Source organism: Oncorhynchus kisutch, unplaced genomic scaffold (genome assembly GCF_002021735.2).
Source record: "Oncorhynchus kisutch isolate 150728-3 unplaced genomic scaffold, Okis_V2 Okis03b-Okis08b_hom, whole genome shotgun sequence".
NCBI classification, from domain to species: domain Eukaryota; kingdom Metazoa; phylum Chordata; class Actinopteri; order Salmoniformes; family Salmonidae; genus Oncorhynchus; species Oncorhynchus kisutch.
The window spans coordinates 1,014,738-1,034,712 of record NW_022261980.1 but is presented as its reverse complement, the minus strand read 5'-3'; the positions used below and the strand labels follow the sequence as shown (position 1 = coordinate 1,034,712).

The window sequence follows — 19,975 nt, the reverse complement described above, 5'->3', positions numbered from 1 at the left end:
GGGCAGGTAGAGGCAGATAGAAGGACTCCTCTGAGATGAGAGTCAATTAAATTCAAAACAACTTTATTAGGAAAGGCATATTCAGTTTACAAGTGTAAATATCAACATCAAAACCAGACCTCTCTCTCCAATATAATACATCCTCCTTTAGACAGCACACTATGAATGTGGTGGTTGAGTAGGTAACCCTCCCCTCAGCTTCCATCCACCTCTACTCAGTAGTTCCTCAGTCACATTAACAGTGTCTATCTGAGTGAAGTCTGATCTCTCTCTGGAGGCTGGAGATCGATGCGCTGTGATGATTCTAAGATAAGAAAACTCTAGGTGGCTAATCAATGATGCTAACAGCCCAGCCTGCTAAGTCCAGCATGAACCCAACTGTGTGTGCAGAAACCAAATGGCAATCTCTTAAATCTTGCTTGAAAAACACTCTTCCAATAAGGGTTTTAATTGAAGGCTGACTTGAGGATGTGAAATGTTATCCTCATCTGCATTCTCAAAGCTACATAACAACATTAATACAATGTTGCTCCGGTAAGCATGAAGTACATTATTGCACTTAATGGACTGTAGGGAAACAACACCATCTTGTGGCTGTACATTGACATAGAAAACGTTGACTTGTACTGAAATAGGTGCCGGTACTGTTTATATTTAGGTGCAGGAACTCCACAATACTTTGGAGCTAATATTCTATAAGAGGTACAGGAGCTCAAGTAGAACATTTGAGGTGCCGGTACTCAGCTCAGGTGAACTCCTGCACAAGTCAAGCACTGCAGGTGACTGCCAAAATAATGGAAACACCTGAGTAAATGTGGGATACAAAGAATATTGAAAGCAGGTACTGTACGTCCACACAGGTGAGGTTCCTGAGTTAATTAAGCAATTAACAGCCCATCATGCTTAGGGTCATGTATAAAAATGCTGGGCGGGACATTATTTTGGCTACCATGGCTATGACCCATAGGATGACAATGCCCCCATCCACAGAGCACGAGTGGTCACTGAATGGTTTGGTCACTGAATGGTTTGGTCACTGAATGGTTTGGTCACTGAATGGTTTGATGAGCATGAAAACGATGTAAACCAGATGCCATGGCCGTCTCAGTCACCAGATCTCAACACAATTGAACACTTATGAGAGATTCTGGAGCAGCACCTGAGACATCGTTTTTCATCACCACCAATAAAACATAAAATGATGGAATTTCTTGTGGAAGAATGATGTCGCATCCCTCCAGTAGAGTTTCAGACACTTGTAGAATCTATGCCAAGATGCATTGAAGCTGTTCTGGCTCGTGGTGGCACAAGGCCCTACTAAATCACTTTATGTTGGTGATTCTTTCATTTTGGCAGTTACCTGTACGTTACTGATGCTGAACTGACTGCTCCATTCAAATCAACGTTTACTGTCATATGCACAGGATACAGCGTAGTGTACACAGTGCAATGAAATGATTCCTTGCAAGCTCTCCTAGTTCAACAGCCCAAAAAAGTATTCAACTAAAATATAGTACGAAACATAATCATGCAGGACAGTATTGAATGATTGTAGTAAGTCATGTAATAATGTAACTTCAGGGGTTTACTGACCATATGACAGTTCATACAGACCTGTGCTTCCTGTTGTATTTATTGGACTGTTTGTTTTCATTCTTCCTAATGTCATGTTATATCAGGAAGAAGAGTGTGGATCTCGTCCACTAAGAGGATATGGTCCACAGAGATAGATGGACAAGTAGGTCTTATTGGATGACATTATGAGGAAGATGACCAGCACTGGCAAACTGGGATTTACTATGTTAACACTTCATTTATTTAACCTTATCCACAAAATAACTTAGTTCTGCATTAATAACTGTAATTGAATGATTACATTATCAGGAAAAGTTATTGTATTATAAATGTAAAAAGTGAATACATTATCTGCTGATTTATATAATATGTTTTACATTACAATGAATTATTACATTATTTGATCACTATTACATTATCAGTTATGTTAACAGTATTTCTATGTTTGGTATAAACCAGTCAGTCAGTGACATCTACAGGAGTGATGACCAGTGGGGTTGTGTTTTGACCAGTGTAATTATTACCAGGGCTGAAGAATGGATAGAGTTTCTCAGTGAAGGTACAGCCAGTAAAAGAGTGGATATGAGACCTGGCCTCCACATTATAGAAGGAGACCCGACCTTCCTCATAATCCACAAACACCCCCACCTTCTGGACCTCCTCTCTAAGGAAGATGGGGACAGTGGGGACAGCGCCAGCCCAGTACTGTCCATTCCTCAGCATCACAGTCCAGTATCCATCCTCAGGATTCAGGTAAATCGTCCCCTTCAGGTTGATGGACTTCTTGGCCACTCCTAAACACCAGCCAGTCTTCCCCTTCACCTGCACCTCATAGTAGAATCTCCCTGAGGAGAAACTCTCCTTTCCCACGACACAGACAGAGATATCAAACCTCTCTGGGTTGTCAGGGAGATCCTGCCATGCATCTCCACATCTAACTTGTTTCCTGTCTTCAGACAGGATGAGTTTGGGATGTGCTGTATCAGGATCAAGAGTCACATCCACTGTGGAGAGAAACACACTTTATTAGAATTAGAAAATATCAGTGGAGATAGAGTAACATACAGGACTGTTGAGTCTAACTGAAGAGTAACATACAGGACTGTTGAGTCTAACTGAAGAGTAACATACAGGACTGTTGAGTCTAACTGAAGAGTAACATACAGGACTGTTGAGTCTAACTGAAGAGTAACATACAGGACTGTTGAGTCTAACTGAAGAGTAACATACAGGACTGTTGAGTCTAACTGAGGAGTAACATACAGGACTGTTGAGTCTAACTGAAGAGTAACATACAGGACTGTTGAGTCTAACTGAAGAGTAACATACAGGACTGTTGAGTCTAACTGAAGAGTAACATACAGGACTGTTGAGTCTAACTGAGGAGTAACATACAGGACTGTTGAGTCTAACTGAAGAGTAACATACAGGACTGTTGAGTCTAACTGAAGAGTAACATACAGGACTGTTGAGTCTAACTGAAGAGTAACATACAGGACTGTTGAGTCTAACTGAAGAGTAACATACAGGACTGTTGAGTCTAACTGAAGAGTAACATACAGGACTGTTGAGTCTAACTGAGGAGTAACATACAGGACTGTTGAGTCTAACTGAAGAGTAACATACAGGACTGTTGAGTCTAACTGAGGAGTAACATACAGGACTGTTGAGTCTAACTGAAGAGTAACATACAGGACTGTTGAGTCTAACTGAAGAGTAACATACAGGACTGTTGAGTCTAACTGAAGAGTAACATACAGGACTGTTGAGTCTAACTGAAGAGTAACATACAGGACTGTTGAGTCTAACTGAAGAGTAACATACAGGACTGTTGAGTCTAACTGAAGAGTAACATACAGGACTGTTGAGTCTAACTGAAGAGTAACATACAGGACTGTTGAGTCTAACTGAAGAGTAACATACGGACTGTTGAGTCTAACTGAAGAGTAACATACAGGACTGTTGAGTCTAACTGAAGAGTAACATACAGGACTGTTGAGTCTAACTGAGGAGTAACATACAGGACTGTTGAGTCTAACTGAAGAGTAACATACAGGACTGTTGAGTCTAACTGAAGAGTAACATACAGGACTGTTGAGTCTAACTGAGGAGTAACATACAGGACTGTTGAGTCTAACTGAAGAGTAACATACAGGACTGTTGAGTCTAACTGAAGAGTAACATACAGGACTGTTGAGTCTAACTGAAGAGTAACATACAGGACTGTTGAGTCTAACTGAGGAGTAACATACAGGACTGTTGAGTCTAACTGAAGAGTAACATACAGGACTGTTGAGTCTAACTGAAGAGTAAACATACAGGACTGTTGAGTCTAACTGAAGAGTAACATACAGGACTGTTGAGTCTAACTGAGGAGTAACATACAGGACTGTTGAGTCTAACTGAAGAGTAACATACAGGACTGTTGAGTCTAACTGAAGAGTAACATACAGGACTGTTGAGTCTAACTGAAGAGTAACATACAGGACTGTTGAGTCTAACTGAGGAGTAACATACAGGACTGTTGAGTCTAACTGAAGAGTAACATACAGGACTGTTGAGTCTAACTGAAGAGTAACATACAGGACTGTTGAGTCTAACTGAGGAGTAACATACAGGACTGTTGAGTCTAACTGAAGAGTAACATACAGGACTGTTGAGTCTAACTGAAGAGTAACATACAGGACTGTTGAGTCTAACTGAAGAGTAACATACAGGACTGTTGAGTCTAACTGAGGATTAACATACAGGACTGTTGAGTCTAACTGAGGATTAACATACAGGACTGTTGAGTCTAACTGTCAAAATTATTTTCTGATTGTTTCAAGATCTAAAATATAAAAGGTAACACTTTACTTGAATGGGGTATACTTCAGACATTTATAAATCATTATGAAACCATTTATAACACCATGAGTGTTGAACTATCATTCATAAGAACCTGTTAACAATACTATCTAATAACCTGCTACTACCTTAAAAAATCTAGACTGTCACTTGAAGGAGTCATTATTGTCATACTAACCATAGTCCATGGTCATATTCTTCAGGTTGCTTCTCACATACTCAGCCTCTCTCTGTTGCTGTGGGTCTGAGATGAGATTAGCTGTGATCTTATTCAGAGCAGCAGTTCTGATGTCCACCAGTTCTTTCTCAAATGTTGCCTCTTGTTTTAACACAGCATTCTTTTTACTGAGTTCACGAACAACATGTTTAAGATTAGAGTTCTCCTGCTGCAAGTCTGAGTAGAACTTAGAGATGTTCTTCACTTCAGAGACAAGAGTTTTAGTTTTAGGGTTCTTCTTCAGATCAGAAAGTCCCTCATCAGAATCTTCTTCCTCCTCTTTAACTTCTGTCATCTTTTTAGAGACACCTTCTCTCTCCTCCTCCTCAGTCTCCATAGTCTCCTCCTTAAGAGAAAACATGAAACACACAGTTCAGGTAATATAATACATTCACAGTTCAGTTCACCTCATTCTAATAGTGTTATAAGTGCTTGTAGATAAGTGTTTTTAGTCATTTCACATAGTGTATTGTTAATGACAGCACCTCTTTGATTCTCTCTGTCTGTCCAGTGTTGCCTTGGTGACCTTTGTGTCCCCCGTCTCCAGTGACCTCAGCCAGGGTGTGTCTCTGCAGTGCTGGGACAGTGTAGTGCTGCCTGATGTGGCTCTCACAGTAGGAGACAGTGCAGGTCAGACAGGACTTCACAGCTCTGAGCTTCTGTCCAGAGCAGATATCACAGGCCACGTCCCCAGGCCCAGCATAGCCCAGAGCAGGGAGGGCAGGACTGAAGCCTGCCTGCTGGAGCCCCTGGAGCAACCTGGCCAAGGCTGTGTTAGTGCAGAGCACTGGCCGGTCTCTGGATCTCTTACTGCACTGGAGACACACATAGTCTCCTTCAGGGCCGGGCTGGACCCAGTATGTGCTGATGCACTGCCTGCAGTAACTGTGTCCACAGGGAATGGAGACCGGGTCCCTCAGCAACTCTGAACACACAGAACATCTGAACTGATCCTCAGTCAGCAGACTGGCACTGAGAAAGAGAGAGAAAGAGAGAGAGTGTTTTTTTTCTTTTTTTTCTTTTTTTTAAGCTACTAATTTCAACACTCACCTCAAATCAGGGGTCAAGGGTTCTCTTTTAAAACCATATGGTTGCTCCATTGACCTGGCACTATTCATAGAGAGACAGCTGGGAGCAGGAGACTCCATTCTCTCCCGCTTGGCTCTGCAATTCATACAAATGATAGTTATCTGTAGTGATATCATCACATCATCTTCTGTGTTGTCTTAAAGTGAAAGCAGATGAAACGGCAATAAAAACACAGCCATTCTGATCACCTTCCACATCAGACTCCCCCTCTCTCTGACTCACCTGCTACTCATGACTCCAGGGTCTCCCTCAGACTCCCCCTCTCTCTGACTCACCTCCTACTCATGACTCCAGGGTCTCCCTCAGACTCCCCCTCTCTCTGACTCACCTCCTACTCATGACTCCAGGGTCTCCCTCAGACTCCACCTCTCTCTGACTCACCTCCTACTCATGACTCCAGGGTCTCCCTCAGACTCCCCCTCTCTCTGACTCACCTCCTACTCATGACTCCAGGGTCTCCCTCAGACTCCCCCTCTCTCTGACTCACCTCCTACTCATGACTCCAGGGTCTCCCTCAGACTCCACCTCTCTCTGACTCACCTCCTACTCATGACTCCAGGGTCTCCCTCAGACTCCCCCTCTCTCTGACTCACCTCCTACTCATGACTCCAGGGTCTCCCTCAGACTCCCCCTCTCTCTGACTCACCTCCTACTCATGACTCCAGGGTCTCCCTCAGACTCCCCCTCTCTCTGACTCACCTCCTACTCATGACTCCAGGGTCTCCCTCAGACTCCCCCTCTCTCTGACTCACCTCATACTCATGACTCCAGGGTCTCCCTCAGACTCCACCTCTCTCTGACTCACCTGCTACTCATGACTCCAGGGTCTCCCTCAGACTCCCCCTCTCTCTGACTCACCTCCTACTCATGACTCCAGGGTCTCCCTCAGACTCCCCCTCTCTCTGACTCACCTCCTACTCATGACTCCAGGGTCTCCCTCAGACTCCCCCTCTCTCTGACTCACCTCCTACTCATGACTCCAGGGTCTCCCTCAGACTCCCCCTCTCTCTGACTCACCTCCTACTCATGACTCCAGGGTCTCCCTCAGACTCCCCCTCTCTCTGGCTCACCTCCTACTCATGACTCCAGGGTCTCCCTCAGACTCCCCCTCTCTCTGACTCACCTCCTACTCATGACTCCAGGGTCTCCCTCAGACTCCCCCTCTCTCTGACTCACCTCCTACTCATGACTCCAGGGTCTCCCTCAGACTCCCCCTCTCTCTGACTCACCTCCTACTCATGACTCCAGGGTCTCCCTCAGACTCCACCTCTCTCTGACTCACCTCCTACTCATGACTCCAGGGTCTCCCTCAGACTCCCCCTCTCTCTGACTCACCTCCTACTCATGACTCCAGGGTCTCCCTCAGACTCCCCCTCTCTCTGACTCACCTGCTACTCATGACTCCAGGGTCTCCCTCAGACTCCCCCTCTCTCTGACTCACCTCCTACTCATGACTCCAGGGTCTCCCTCAGACTCCCCCTCTCTCTGACTCACCTCCTACTCATGACTCCAGCGTCTCCCTCAGACTCCCCCTCTCTCTGACTCACCTCCTACTCATGACTCCAGGGTCTCCCTCAGACTCCCCCTCTCTCTGACTCACCTCCTACTCATGACTCCAGGGTCTCCCTCAGACTCCCCCTCTCTCTGACTCACCTCCTACTCATGACTCCAGGGTCTCCCTCAGACTCCCCCTCTCTCTGACTCACCTGCTACTCATGACTCCAGGGTCTCCCTCAGACTCCACCTCTCTCTGACTCACCTCCTACTCATGACTCCAGGGTCTCCCTCAGACTCCCCCTCTCTCTGACTCACCTCCTACTCATGACTCCAGGGTCTCCCTCAGACTCCCCCTCTCTCTGACTCACCTGCTACTCATGACTCCAGGGTCTCCCTCAGACTCCCCCTCTCTCTGACTCACCTCCTACTCATGACTCCAGGGTCTCCCTCAGACTCCACCTCTCTCTGACTCACCTCCTACTCATGACTCCAGGGTCTCCCTCAGACTCCCCCTCTCTCTGACTCACCTCCTACTCATGACTCCAGGGTCTCCCTCAGACTCCCCCTCTCTCTGACTCACCTGCTACTCATGACTCCAGGGTCTCCCTCAGACTCCCCCTCTCTCTGACTCACCTCCTACTCATGACTCCAGGGTCTCCCTCAGACTCCCCCTCTCTCTGACTCACCTCCTACTCATGACTCCAGCGTCTCCCTCAGACTCCCCCTCTCTCTGACTCACCTCCTACTCATGACTCCAGGGTCTCCCTCAGACTCCCCCTCTCTCTGACTCACCTCCTACTCATGACTCCAGGGTCTCCCTCAGACTCCCCCTCTCTCTGACTCACCTCCTACTCATGACTCCAGGGTCTCCCTCAGACTCCCCCTCTCTCTGACTCACCTGCTACTCATGACTCCAGGGTCTCCCTCAGACTCCACCTCTCTCTGACTCACCTCCTACTCATGACTCCAGGGTCTCCCTCAGACTCCCCCTCTCTCTGACTCACCTCCTACTCATGACTCCAGGGTCTCCCTCAGACTCCCCTCTCTCTGACTCACCTGCTACTCATGACTCCAGGGTCTCCCTCAGACTCTACCTCTCTCTGACTCACCTGCTACTCATGACTCCAGGGTCTCCCTCAGACTCCACCTCTCTCTGACTCACCTCCTACTCATGACTCCAGGGTCTCCCTCAGACTCCACCTCTCTCTGACTCACCTCCTACTCATGACTCCAGGGTCTCCCTCAGACTCCCCCTCTCTCTGACTCACCTCCTACTCATGACTCCAGGGTCTCCCTCAGACTCCCCCTCTCTCTGACTCACCTCCTGCTCATGACTCCAGGGTCTCCCTTAGACTCCCCCTCTCTCTGACTCACCTCCTACTCATGACTCCAGGGTCTCCCTCAGACTCCCCCTCTCTCTGACTCACCTGCTACTCATGACTCCAGGGTCTCCCTCAGACTCCACCTCTCTCTGACTCACCTGCTACTCATGACTCGAGGGTCTCCCTCAGGCTCCCCCTCTCTCTGACTCACCTGCTACTCATGACTCCAGGGTCTCCCTCAGACTCCCCCTCTCTCTGACTCACCTGCTACTCATGACTCCAGGGTCTCCCTCAGACTCCCCCTCTCTCTGACTCACCTGCTACTCATGACTCCAGGGTCTCCCTCAGGCTCCCCCTCTCTCTGACTCACCTGCTACTCATGACTCCAGGGTCTCCCTCAGGCTCCACCTCTCTCTGACTCACCTGCTACTCATGACTCCAGGGTCTCCCTCAGGCTCCACCTCTCTCTGACTCACCTGCTACTCATGACTCCAGGGTCTCCCTCAGGCTCCACCTCTCTCTGACTCACCTCCTACTCATGACTCCAGGGTCTCCCTCAGACTCCACCTCTCTCTGACTCACCTCCTACTCAGGACTCCAGGGTCTCCCTCAGACTCCCCCTCTCTCTGACTCACCTCCTCCTCATGACTCCAGGGTCTGCCTCAGACTCCCCCTCTCTCTGACTCACCTGCTACTCATGACTCCAGGGTCTCCCTCAGACTCCCCCTCTCTCTGACTCACCTGCTACTCATGACTCCAGGGTCTCCCTCAGACTCCCCCTCTCTCTGACTCACCTCCTCCTCATGACTCCAGGGTCTGCCTCAGACTCCCCCTCTCTCTGACTCACCTGCTACTCATGACTCCAGGGTCTCCCTCAGACTCCCCCTCTCTCTGACTCACCTGCTACTCATGACTCCAGGGTCTCCCTCAGACTCCCCCTCTCTCTGACTCACCTGCTACTCATGACTCCAGGGTCTCCCTCAGACTCTACCTCTCTCTGACTCACCTGCTACTCATGACTCCAGGGTCTCCCTCAGACTCCACCTCTCTCTGACTCACCTCCTACTCATGACTCCAGGGTCTCCCTCAGACTCCACCTCTCTCTGACTCACCTCCTACTCATGACTCCAGGGTCTCCCTCAGACTCCCCCTCTCTCTGACTCACCTCCTACTCATGACTCCAGGGTCTCCCTCAGACTCCCCCTCTCTCTGACTCACCTCCTGCTCATGACTCCAGGGTCTCCCTTAGACTCCCCCTCTCTCTGACTCACCTCCTACTCATGACTCCAGGGTCTCCCTCAGACTCCCCCTCTCTCTGACTCACCTGCTACTCATGACTCCAGGGTCTCCCTCAGACTCCACCTCTCTCTGACTCACCTGCTACTCATGACTCGAGGGTCTCCCTCAGGCTCCCCCTCTCTCTGACTCACCTGCTACTCATGACTCCAGGGTCTCCCTCAGACTCCCCCTCTCTCTGACTCACCTGCTACTCATGACTCCAGGGTCTCCCTCAGACTCCCCCTCTCTCTGACTCACCTGCTACTCATGACTCCAGGGTCTCCCTCAGGCTCCCCCTCTCTCTGACTCACCTGCTACTCATGACTCCAGGGTCTCCCTCAGGCTCCACCTCTCTCTGACTCACCTGCTACTCATGACTCCAGGGTCTCCCTCAGGCTCCACCTCTCTCTGACTCACCTGCTACTCATGACTCCAGGGTCTCCCTCAGGCTCCACCTCTCTCTGACTCACCTCCTACTCATGACTCCAGGGTCTCCCTCAGACTCCACCTCTCTCTGACTCACCTCCTACTCAGGACTCCAGGGTCTCCCTCAGACTCCCCCTCTCTCTGACTCACCTCCTCCTCATGACTCCAGGGTCTGCCTCAGACTCCCCCTCTCTCTGACTCACCTGCTACTCATGACTCCAGGGTCTCCCTCAGACTCCCCCTCTCTCTGACTCACCTGCTACTCATGACTCCAGGGTCTCCCTCAGACTCCCTCTCTCTCTGACTCACCTGCTACTCATGACTCCAGGGTCTCCCTCAGGCTCCATACAGTCTAATGTCTGATTTAGACTCTGGACTGCTCAGACAGATCTCACTCAGAAAACCTATCCAGTAAACATAAACAGTTATGTCTATATATACAGTCGTGGCCAAACCTTTTGAGAATGTCACAAGTTTTAATTTACACAAAGTTTCCTGCTTCGGTGTCTTTAGATATTTTTGTTAGATGTTACTATGTAATAGTGAAGTATAATTACAAGCATTTCATAAGTGTAAAAGGCTTTTATTGACAATTACATGATGTCACGACTCCCCTGCCTGTTCGGTCGGTGCTCGGCGGTCGTCGTCGCCGGTCTGCTAGCCGCCACCGATCCCTTTTTCCTTTTCTGTTAGTTTAGTCTTATTAGTTGCACCTGTTCCTTTTTGTGTTTCTTGATTTTTGTCTACTTCAACCTGTTAGGCCCACTTAGGTTTGTGCCTACTTCAACCTGTTAGGCCCGCTTAGGTTTGTGTCTACTTCAACCTGTTAGGCCCGCTTAGGTTTGTGTCTACTTCAACCTGTTAGGCCCGCTTAGGTTTGTGTCTACTTCAACCTGTTAGGCCCGCTTAGGTTTGTGTCTACTTCAACCTGTTAGGCCCGCTTAGGTTTGTGTCTACTTCAACCTGTTAGGCCCGCTTAGGTTTGTGTCTACTTCAACCTGTTAGGCCTGCTTAGGTTTGTGTCTACTTCAACCTGTTAGGCCTGCTTAGGTTTGTGTCTACTTCAACCTGTTAGGCCTGCTTAGGTTTGTGTCTACTTCAACCTGTTAGGCCCGCTTAGGTTTGTGTCTACTTCAACCTGTTAGGCCCGCTTAGGTTTGTGTCTACTTCAACCTGTTAGGCCTGCTTAGGTTTGTGTCTACTTCAACCTGTTAGGCCCGCTTAGGTTTGTGTCTACTTCAACCTGTTAGGCCCGCTTAGGTTTGTGTCTACTTCAACCTGTTAGGCCCGCTTAGGTTTGTGTCTACTTCAACCTGTTAGGCCCGCTTAGGTTTGTGTCTACTTCAACCTGTTAGGCCCGCTTAGGTTTGTGTCTACTTCAACCTGTTAGGCCCGCTTAGGTTTGTGTCTACTTCAACCTGTTAGGCCTGCTTAGGTTTGTGGCTACTTCAACCTGTTAGGCCTGCTTAGGTTTGTGTCTACTTCAACCTGTTAGGCCTGCTTAGGTTTGTGTCTACTTCAACCTGTTAGGCCTGCTTAGGTTTGTGTCTACTTCAACCTGTTAGGCCCGCTTAGGTTTGTGTCTACTTCAACCTGTTAGGCCCGCTTAGGTTTGTGTCTACTTCAACCTGTTAGGCCCGCTTAGGTTTGTGTCTACTTCAACCTGTTAGGCCTGCTTAGGTTTGTGTCTACTTCAACCTGTTAGGCCCGCTTAGGTTTGTGTCTACTTCAACCTGTTAGGCCCGCTTAGGTTTCTGTCTACTTCAACCTGTTAGGCCCGCTTAGGTTTGTGTCTACTTCAACCTGTTAGGCCCGCTTAGGTTTGTGTCTACTTCAACCTGTTAGGCCTGCTTAGGTTTGTGGCTACTTCAACCTGTTAGGCCTGCTTAGGTTTGTGTCTACTTCAACCTGTTAGGCCTGCTTAGGTTTGTGTCTACTTCAACCTGTTAGGCCCGCTTAGGTTTGTGTCTACTTCAACCTGTTAGGCCCGCTTAGGTTTGTGTCTACTTCAACCTGTTAGGCCCGCCTAGGTTTGTGTCTACTTCAACCTGTTAGGCCCGCTTAGGTTTGTGTCTACTTCAACCTGTTAGGCCTGCTTAGGTTTGTGTCTACTTCAACCTGTTAGGCCTGCTTAGGTTTGTGTCTACTTCAACCTGTTAGGCCTGCTTAGGTTTGTGTCTACTTCAACCTGTTAGGCCTGCTTAGGTTTGTGTCTACTTCAACCTGTTAGGCCCGCTTAGGTTTGTGTCTACTTCAACCTGTTAGGCCCGCTTAGGTTTGTGTCTACTTCAACCTGTTAGGCCTGCTTAGGTTTGTGTCTACTTCAACCTGTTAGGCCCGCCTAGGTTTGTGTCTACTTCAACCTGTTAGGCCCGCTTAGGTTTGTGTCTACTTCAACCTGTTAGGCCCGCTTAGGTTTGTGTCTACTTCAACCTGTTAGGCCCGCTTAGGTTTGTGTCTACTTCAACCTGTTAGGCCCGCTTAGGTTTGTGTCTACTTCAACCTGTTAGGCCCGCTTAGGTTTGTGTCTACTTCAACCTGTTAGGCCCGCTTAGGTTTGTGTCTACTTCAACCTGTTAGGCCCGCTTAGGTTTGTGTCTACTTCAACCTGTTAGGCCCGCTTAGGTTTGTGTGGGATTGTTTTGTTACTCTGTTGGTTGTGTTATGCGCCCTGTATTTGGCGTGACCGTTTGTGCTGGAGAATAAATCATTACATTTCACCGAACCCTCTGCTTGCTGCGCCTGACTCCTACCCACCACTCCTAGTAAACCCTGACACATGAAGTTGATGCAAAGAGTCAATATTTGCAGTGTTGACCCTTCTTTTTCAAGACCTTTGCAATCCGCCCTGGCACGCTGTCAATTAACTTCTGGGCCACATCCTGACTGATGGCAGCCCATTCTTGCATAATCAATGCTTGGAGTTTGTCAGAATTTGTGGGTTTTGTTTGTCCACCCACCTCTTGAGGATTGACCACAAGTTCTCAAAGGGATTAAATCTTGGGAGTTTCCTGCCATGGACACAAAATATTGATATTTTGTTCCCCAAGCCACTTAGTTATCACTTTGCCTTTTCTTAGGCAAAATTGTGAGTGAGCCCACTCCCTTGGCTGAGAAGCAACCCCACACATGAATGGTCTCAGGATGCTTTACTGTTGGCATGACACAGGACTGATGGTAGCGCTCTCCTTGTCTTCTCCGGACAAGCTTTTTTCCGGATGCCCCAAACAATCGGAAAGGGGATTCATCAAAGAAAATGACTTTACCCCAGTCCTCAGCAGTCCAATCCCTGTACCTTTTGCAGAATATCAGTCTGTCCCTGATGTTTTTCCTGGAGAGAAGTGGCTTCTTTGCTGCCCTTCTTGGCACCAGGCCATCCTCCAAAAGTCTTCGCCTCACTGTGCGTGCAGATGCACTCACAACTGCCTGCTGCCATTCCTGAGCAAGCTCTGTACTGGTGGTGCCCCGATCCCGCAGCTGAATCAACTTTAGGAGACGGTCCTGGTGCTTGCTGGACATTCTTGGACTACCTGAAGCCTTCTTCACAATAATTGAACAGCTCTCCTTGAAGTTCTTGATGATCCGATAAATAGTTGATTTAGGTGCAACCTTACTGGCAGCAATATCCTTGCCTGTGAAGCCCTTTTTGTGCAAAGCAATGATGACAGCATGTGTTTCCTTGCAGGTAACCATGGTTGACAGAGGAAGAACAATGATTCCAAGCACCACCCTCCTTTTGAAACTTCCAGTCTGTTATTCGAACTCAATCAGCATGACAGAGTGATCTCCAGCCTTGACCTCGTCAACACTCACACCTGTGTTAACGAGAGAATCACTGACATGATGTCAGCTGGTGCTTTTGTGGCAGGGCTGAAATGCAGTGGAAATGTTTTGGGGGGATTCAGTTCATTTGCATGGCAAAGAGGGACTTTGCAATTAATTGCAAAACTGAGGCAGCAGACATTGTGAAAATGAATATTTGTGTCATTCTCACAACTTTTTGCCATGACTATACAGGACAATATAAGACTATCTATAAGTAGTTTCATACAGCATTGTATCTTAGTAATCATGCATTATGTCACCCTTTATAAAGTACAGTTGCATTTTATCGACAAAATGTTACGTCACGTTTGGTAACGAACCCTATTATTATTTCACCCTTTATAGAGTAAGTGACATAAGCTCATAGATGACATGTGAATCATCTATGTAATGCTTAAATACTTCATGTATGTTATATAAAGCCTTTATAAGTGTAGTTAGTTTAAAGAGGAACCCTGCCTAAATCATCTGTAGCGATGTGAACTAGGCCCCGTGTTCATGTTTTCACCAATTGTGAAACAGGAAGAGGCTATATGTATATATATATATATATATATGCGGAAGCTGGATGGTTGCTTAATGTACAAAATAAATAAAATATTTCAAGAATTCTATATATTTGTATTTCTTTACTTCTACAGATATATCATTGCCATTTAGAGATATTTGTAAGTGGTGTTACATGTAACCACCTTAGAAATATGTGTTTCCTCATACAATTCAAGCCTAGTGAGAGACCAATACTGAAACCCCCTTACTCTCCTGAAAACTACAGAATACAGCCAAAATGTACTGTGTCATTCATAGTCACTTTATACAGTATTTTAGGTAAACAAATTCAACATTTCAGTGGTATTTTTCACCAAAACTTTATCAGAACAATCAAATATGGAACAGGTTACATAACATAGGCCAACACCGTACGTCTAACACAGTGGTTACATACAGCACACTGTTTCATGGAATAAAGTCATGATAATACGTGTTTCTATAACACTTTAAAATATGAAGAAAGCATGAAATGTCTGACTTACCAATCTTTGCAAACAATTGGAACAGGAGTATCGGACTGTGTGCCCTCTAAAATGGCGTGTGTTGCAACTTTTACTTTCAGTTTCAGTATAACCGCTAAAGAGACCAAACTACATTCTGAAAACTGATCTACTGCTGGGTAGACCTATTGTAGCACAATGCCACCATCTAGTGGCCAGACGCTGAATCATTTTCGAAAATGTGTGATTTTAGATCGTTTTAAGAAAACATTTAAATTGACAATCAGATTGCTTATTATAAATTACTTAATATTTATGTATTGAAATATATATTATTACATTTGAGACATTTCTCACAAAGCTTCAGTCCACACAGTTGACTTTACTGATAAAGACAGCTGTGTCTTCTACTGACCAGCAGGCAGCACTAGCATACAGTGTTGAGCACTGACTCAGTAAGGCATTTCACTCACACACACATATGCACACAACACACACACAAACAATCATCGCAACCCAGTAACCTGTTGAGAAGGCACCGGTATGAGGTGCTAAGGGAGGGGTCGGTGTGTGTGTGTGTGTGTGTCAGGCCCTTGATCCCACCACTTAAATGACACTTCAGGAATTTTCTCTCTCCAGCCGGTTGTGATGTGCTGTGATTTAGAAATGAAAAACTGGTTATCCTGTAACAGCTTTGCAGGGAGCACCCACACACACTCATACACACATCACTGAACAGTATTATTGCTGTTCTTTATCTGACCTGACAGTCCTGCTGATTTAACAGGACTGTCAACAATCTTCCAGATTCTCTGCAGACACACATACCTGTGTGAGTATACATGACTGTAAGCTAAATAGGAGCAGAGAGAAAGAGAGTGTGTGTGTCTGTGTGTGTACGTGCGTGCGTGTGCGTGTACGTGTAAGTGTGTGAGTGGAATGGCACATGCACAGAGAGCAGAGGAGTGATGAACAGAGACTAAATGATGAATCATAAAAGGGTCTATTAACTGAAGCACCACTGACTGACCTATGATAGAACAACCACCATGTGTGGGCCTACAGAGCCTGTCACCCTGCTCAACGTAGAACAATAGGAATGTTCTATATAAAATGTTAAAACTCTATGATGTGAAATGTATTTTCATATCATTATTATTAGTGTATATATTGGTGTATACTGTATATAATTGTATAATATAATACATAGTAGTATATCGTAGTGTGTTGGTGAATGTGCAGAGTCATGATGGGAAGTATGTATAGTCCTGATTGTCTGACTGGAAAGAGTTCATAAACATGGACACATCACATGCTCTCTGTATCACTCTCTCTCTCTCGCTCTCTTGCTCTCTTTCTGTCTCGCTCTCTCAATTTCAATTCAAGGGCTTTATTGGCATGGGAAATATATAATCGCCAAAGCAATTGAAGTAGATAACATAGAAAAGTGAAATAAAGTATAAAAACAGTAACAGTAAACATTAAACATTAAACTCACAGAAGTTCCAAAAGAATAAAGACATGTCAAATGTCATATTATGTGCAAATAGTTCAAGTACAAAAGGGAAAATAAATAAACATAAATATGGGTTGTATTTACAATGGTGTTTGTTCTTCACTGGTTGCCCTTTTCTTGTGGTATCAGGTCACAAATTGTGCTGCTGTGATGTCACACTGTGGTATTTACCCAAGAGATATGGGAGTTTATCAAAATGGGTTTGTTTTGAAATTCTTTGTGGATCTACGTAATCTGAGGGAAATATGTGTCTCTAATATGGTCAATCATTGGGCAGGAGATTAGGAAGTGCAGCTCAGTTTCCACCTCATTTTGTGGGCAGTGTGCACATAGCCTGTCTTCTCTTGAGAGCCAGGTCTGCCTACGGCGGCCTTTCTCAATAGCAAGGCTATGCTCACTGAGTCTGTACATAGTCAAAGCTTTCCTTAAGTTTGGGTCAGTCACAATGGTCAGGTGTTCTGCCACTGTGTACTCTCTGTTTAGGGCCAAATAGCATTCTAGTTTGCTCTGTTTATTTGGTTAATTCTTTCCAATGTGTCAAGTAATTTGTTTTCTCATGATTTGGTTGGGTCTAATTGTGTTGCTGTTCTGGGGCTCTGTGTCACGACTTCCACCCGAAGATGACTCCTCTCCCTGTTCGGGCGGCGCTCGGCGGTCATCGTCACCGGTCTACTAGCTGCCTCCGATCCCTATTTCTTTTCTGTTGCTTTTGGCTTTATTGTTTTCACCTGTTGCTTATTTTGGTTCATCAATGGTCTATTTAAACTTCCAGTGCCCGTCTGATTTTGTGTGGGCTTATTCCTACTGTCAGGGGTGAAGTTGTTTTTATCCTGTGTAATTTATTGGATGTTATTTCATGGTTTTTGGAGACATACCTGATTTATGGTCATTGCCTGATTGTTGGCTAGACCAAGTGAAATAAACGCATCCATTGGAAGTATTGCTCTCTGCGCCTGACTCTACATCCACCACTCTTAGAATTCTGTGACACTGTCTGTTTGTGTTTGTGAACAGAGCCCCAGGACCAGCTTGCTTAGGGGACTCTTCTCCAGGTTCATCTCTCTGTAGGTGAAATGGCTTTGTTATGGCTTTGTTGAGGTTTGGGAATCACTTCCTTTTAGGTGGCTGTAGAATGTAATGTCTCTTTTCTGGATTTTGATCATTAGCGGGCATCGGCCTAATTCTGCTCTGCATGCTTTATTTGGTGTTTTACATTGTACACAGAGGATGTTTTTGCAGAATTCTGCATGCAGAGTCTCAATTTGATATTTGTCCCATTTTGTGAATTATTGGCTGTTGAGCAGACCCCAGATCTCACAATCATAAAGGGCAATGGGTTCTATAACTGATTTTTACCCAGATCCTAATCGGTATGTTGTATTTTATGTTCCTTTTGATGGCATAGAATGCCCTTCTTGCCTTGTCTCTCAGTTCGTTCATAGCTTTGTAGAAGTTACCTGTGGCGCTGATGTTTAAGCCAATCTGTGCAGAATATCTAGGTGCTGCTTTAGGCCCTCCTCGGTTGGTGACAGAAGCACCAGATCCTCAGCATACAGTAGACAATTGACTTCAGATTCTAGTAGGGTGAGGCCGGGTGCTGCAGACTGTTCTAGTGCCCTCGCCAATTCGTTGATATATATGTTGAAGAGGGTGGGGCTTAAGCTGCATCCCTGTCTCACCCCACAGCCCTGTGGGAAGAAATGTGTGTTTTATGCCCATTTTAACTGAACACCTTTTGTTTGTGTACATGGATTTTATAATGTCATATATTTTTCCCTCAACACAACTTTCCATCAATTTGTATAGCAGACCCTCATGCCAAATTGAGTCAAATGCTTTCTTTAAATCAAATTTGTCTCTCTCTCTCCCTCTCACATTCACTGCACACACACAAAACAGACACACACCCATATGCACATTGAGAGCCTCCTGTACTTCCTAACTGGGGCACGCTGGCTGGTCACATGACTTGGAGCCGCCGGCTGGCCTGCTCTCCACATCTGCTCACAGGGAAGGAGGATTGACACACACACATCGGAATGGATTGGTTGAATGCACTTTCTCTGTCTGATCCCAAACCACACTACCTATCATTAGGTCCTCGATGCCAATTGTAGCGCTGAAGAGAATAAAGTCACAGCTGGACTTGAACCAGTGACTCTGCTGTTAAGCACACTATCTCCTGTGTCATAAAGGTCAGGACCTCTTGTCTGCGGACATAGAACACTTCCATTCAGGGAAGCTGCATCATCACTTCTCCTTTTGGTTCTGAGTGGATAGCTACTATAGTCCCCAGGCTCCATTCAGCTGTTGGGGAGTGTTGACTTTCCACCATATTGTTTATACCCTATTTGGCCCTCTCAGATCGGCAGATGGAAGTTAACAAGGACATACGGGTAGGAGTGAAGAGTTGGTTTGGAACTCGGCCTCGGAGTGTGTCCTAATGCAGGTGATCTCCCAGCCCTGGTATCTCTCAAAGAGTAGCCTTGTCTCTCTCCAGCTCTGGTATCTCTCAGAGAACCGCCTATAGGAAGCAGCAATGCCATCACTTTTGGCCAGATGTACTCTCAGTCTGATATGAAGCCAAGGAATGTGTCTCAATAATCTGAAGCGGTTCCCTCGTCGCCTCCTCTCATTTATCTACACCAATCTGAAAACACAGGCCAGATAATAAAGCAAGGAGGTGCAGATGTAAGGATTATACGTTGAACTATTGAGACTCACCCCTTGGAGAGGTTGGTGTGTGTGTGTGTGTGTTGTAATTAGTGAGAGTTGTCCTCTGGCTGATGCTGTGTCCAAGAGTCCGTCTGCAAACAGATATTCTTAGAGCCTGAGGGTATCATAACAGGATATGATATGGAGAATAATCACCAAGTAAGGAATCGTGCTGGGTTTGACCCCGTCTGTGTCACATTGTGTTAGTGTGTGCTCCACTATGTTGGCAAGACAACAAACCACAGGAAAGATGGTTGTTTAACGTTAAGCCATGTTAGGATTTTGAAAGTCATGTACAGCTGACATTAGGAAGGTAATTCAAAATATAGGGATAACTTCTAGAGAGTAAGGAGTCCTACACTTAGAATAGTAACACATCAGTCCTGGTCCTATGGAAGATTCACTGCACATGATGTGTACAGTAAGTAATGCCATCGATTTTGGTAGTGTTTACTTCTGTGTGTGTGTGTGTGTGTGTGTGTGTGTGTGTGTGTGTGTGTGTGTGTGTGTGTGTGTGTGTGTGTGTATGTGTGTGTGTGTGTGAACATGTTTGTGTGTGTGTAAACATATGTGTGTGTGTCATGCTCTCTCAGGACAAAAGCAATACTGTGTCATCAGCCACACACACACACACACACACTGCCCTGTTTGTTGTCAAGTGGGTTCCTTGCTGCTA

At 46.2% G+C, this 19,975-nt stretch overlaps 1 protein-coding gene across 4 annotated transcripts; it reads right to left on the bottom strand.

Annotated features, from left to right (window-relative positions):
- Positions 1–42: 42 nt before the first annotated feature.
- On the bottom strand, positions 43–15,234 carry LOC116352685 (E3 ubiquitin-protein ligase TRIM39). Of its 4 annotated transcripts, XM_031812575.1 has the most exons (6): positions 15,111–15,234; positions 10,561–10,655; positions 5,690–5,803; positions 5,125–5,611; positions 4,601–4,985; positions 409–2,579 (listed from the first exon to the last, which is right to left on the bottom strand). In XM_031812575.1, the coding sequence occupies exons 2-6, from the start codon at positions 10,596–10,598 to the stop codon at positions 2,035–2,037; spliced, it is 1,569 nt and encodes a 522-aa protein (XP_031668435.1). In that variant the 5' UTR covers positions 10,599–10,655; positions 15,111–15,234; the 3' UTR covers positions 409–2,034. The 4 variants fall into 4 exon arrangements, with proteins under 4 accessions (XP_031668437.1, XP_031668436.1, XP_031668434.1 ...); XM_031812577.1 differs by lacking the exon at positions 10,561–10,655 and having other exon boundaries at positions 43–2,579; positions 15,111–15,196; XM_031812576.1 differs by lacking the exons at positions 10,561–10,655; positions 15,111–15,234 and adding an exon at positions 5,951–5,980 and having other exon boundaries at positions 43–2,579.
- Positions 15,235–19,975: the final 4,741 nt, after the last annotated feature.

What these genes read in the sequence shown, in the direction of transcription:
- LOC116352685 (XM_031812574.1), bottom strand. Translation starts at nt 5,844, where the DNA reads ATGATATCACTACAGATAACTATCATTTGTATGAATTGCAGAGCCAAG. An exon ending in CCCTTGACCCCTGATTTGAG is followed by an intron (nt 5,612 to 5,689) that starts GTGAGTGTTGAA and finishes TCTCTTTCTCAG; the next exon opens with TGCCAGTCTGCTGACTGAGG. An exon ending in GAATATGACCATGGACTATG is followed by an intron (nt 2,580 to 4,600) that starts GTTAGTATGACA and finishes TTCTCTCCACAG; the next exon opens with TGGATGTGACTCTTGATCCT.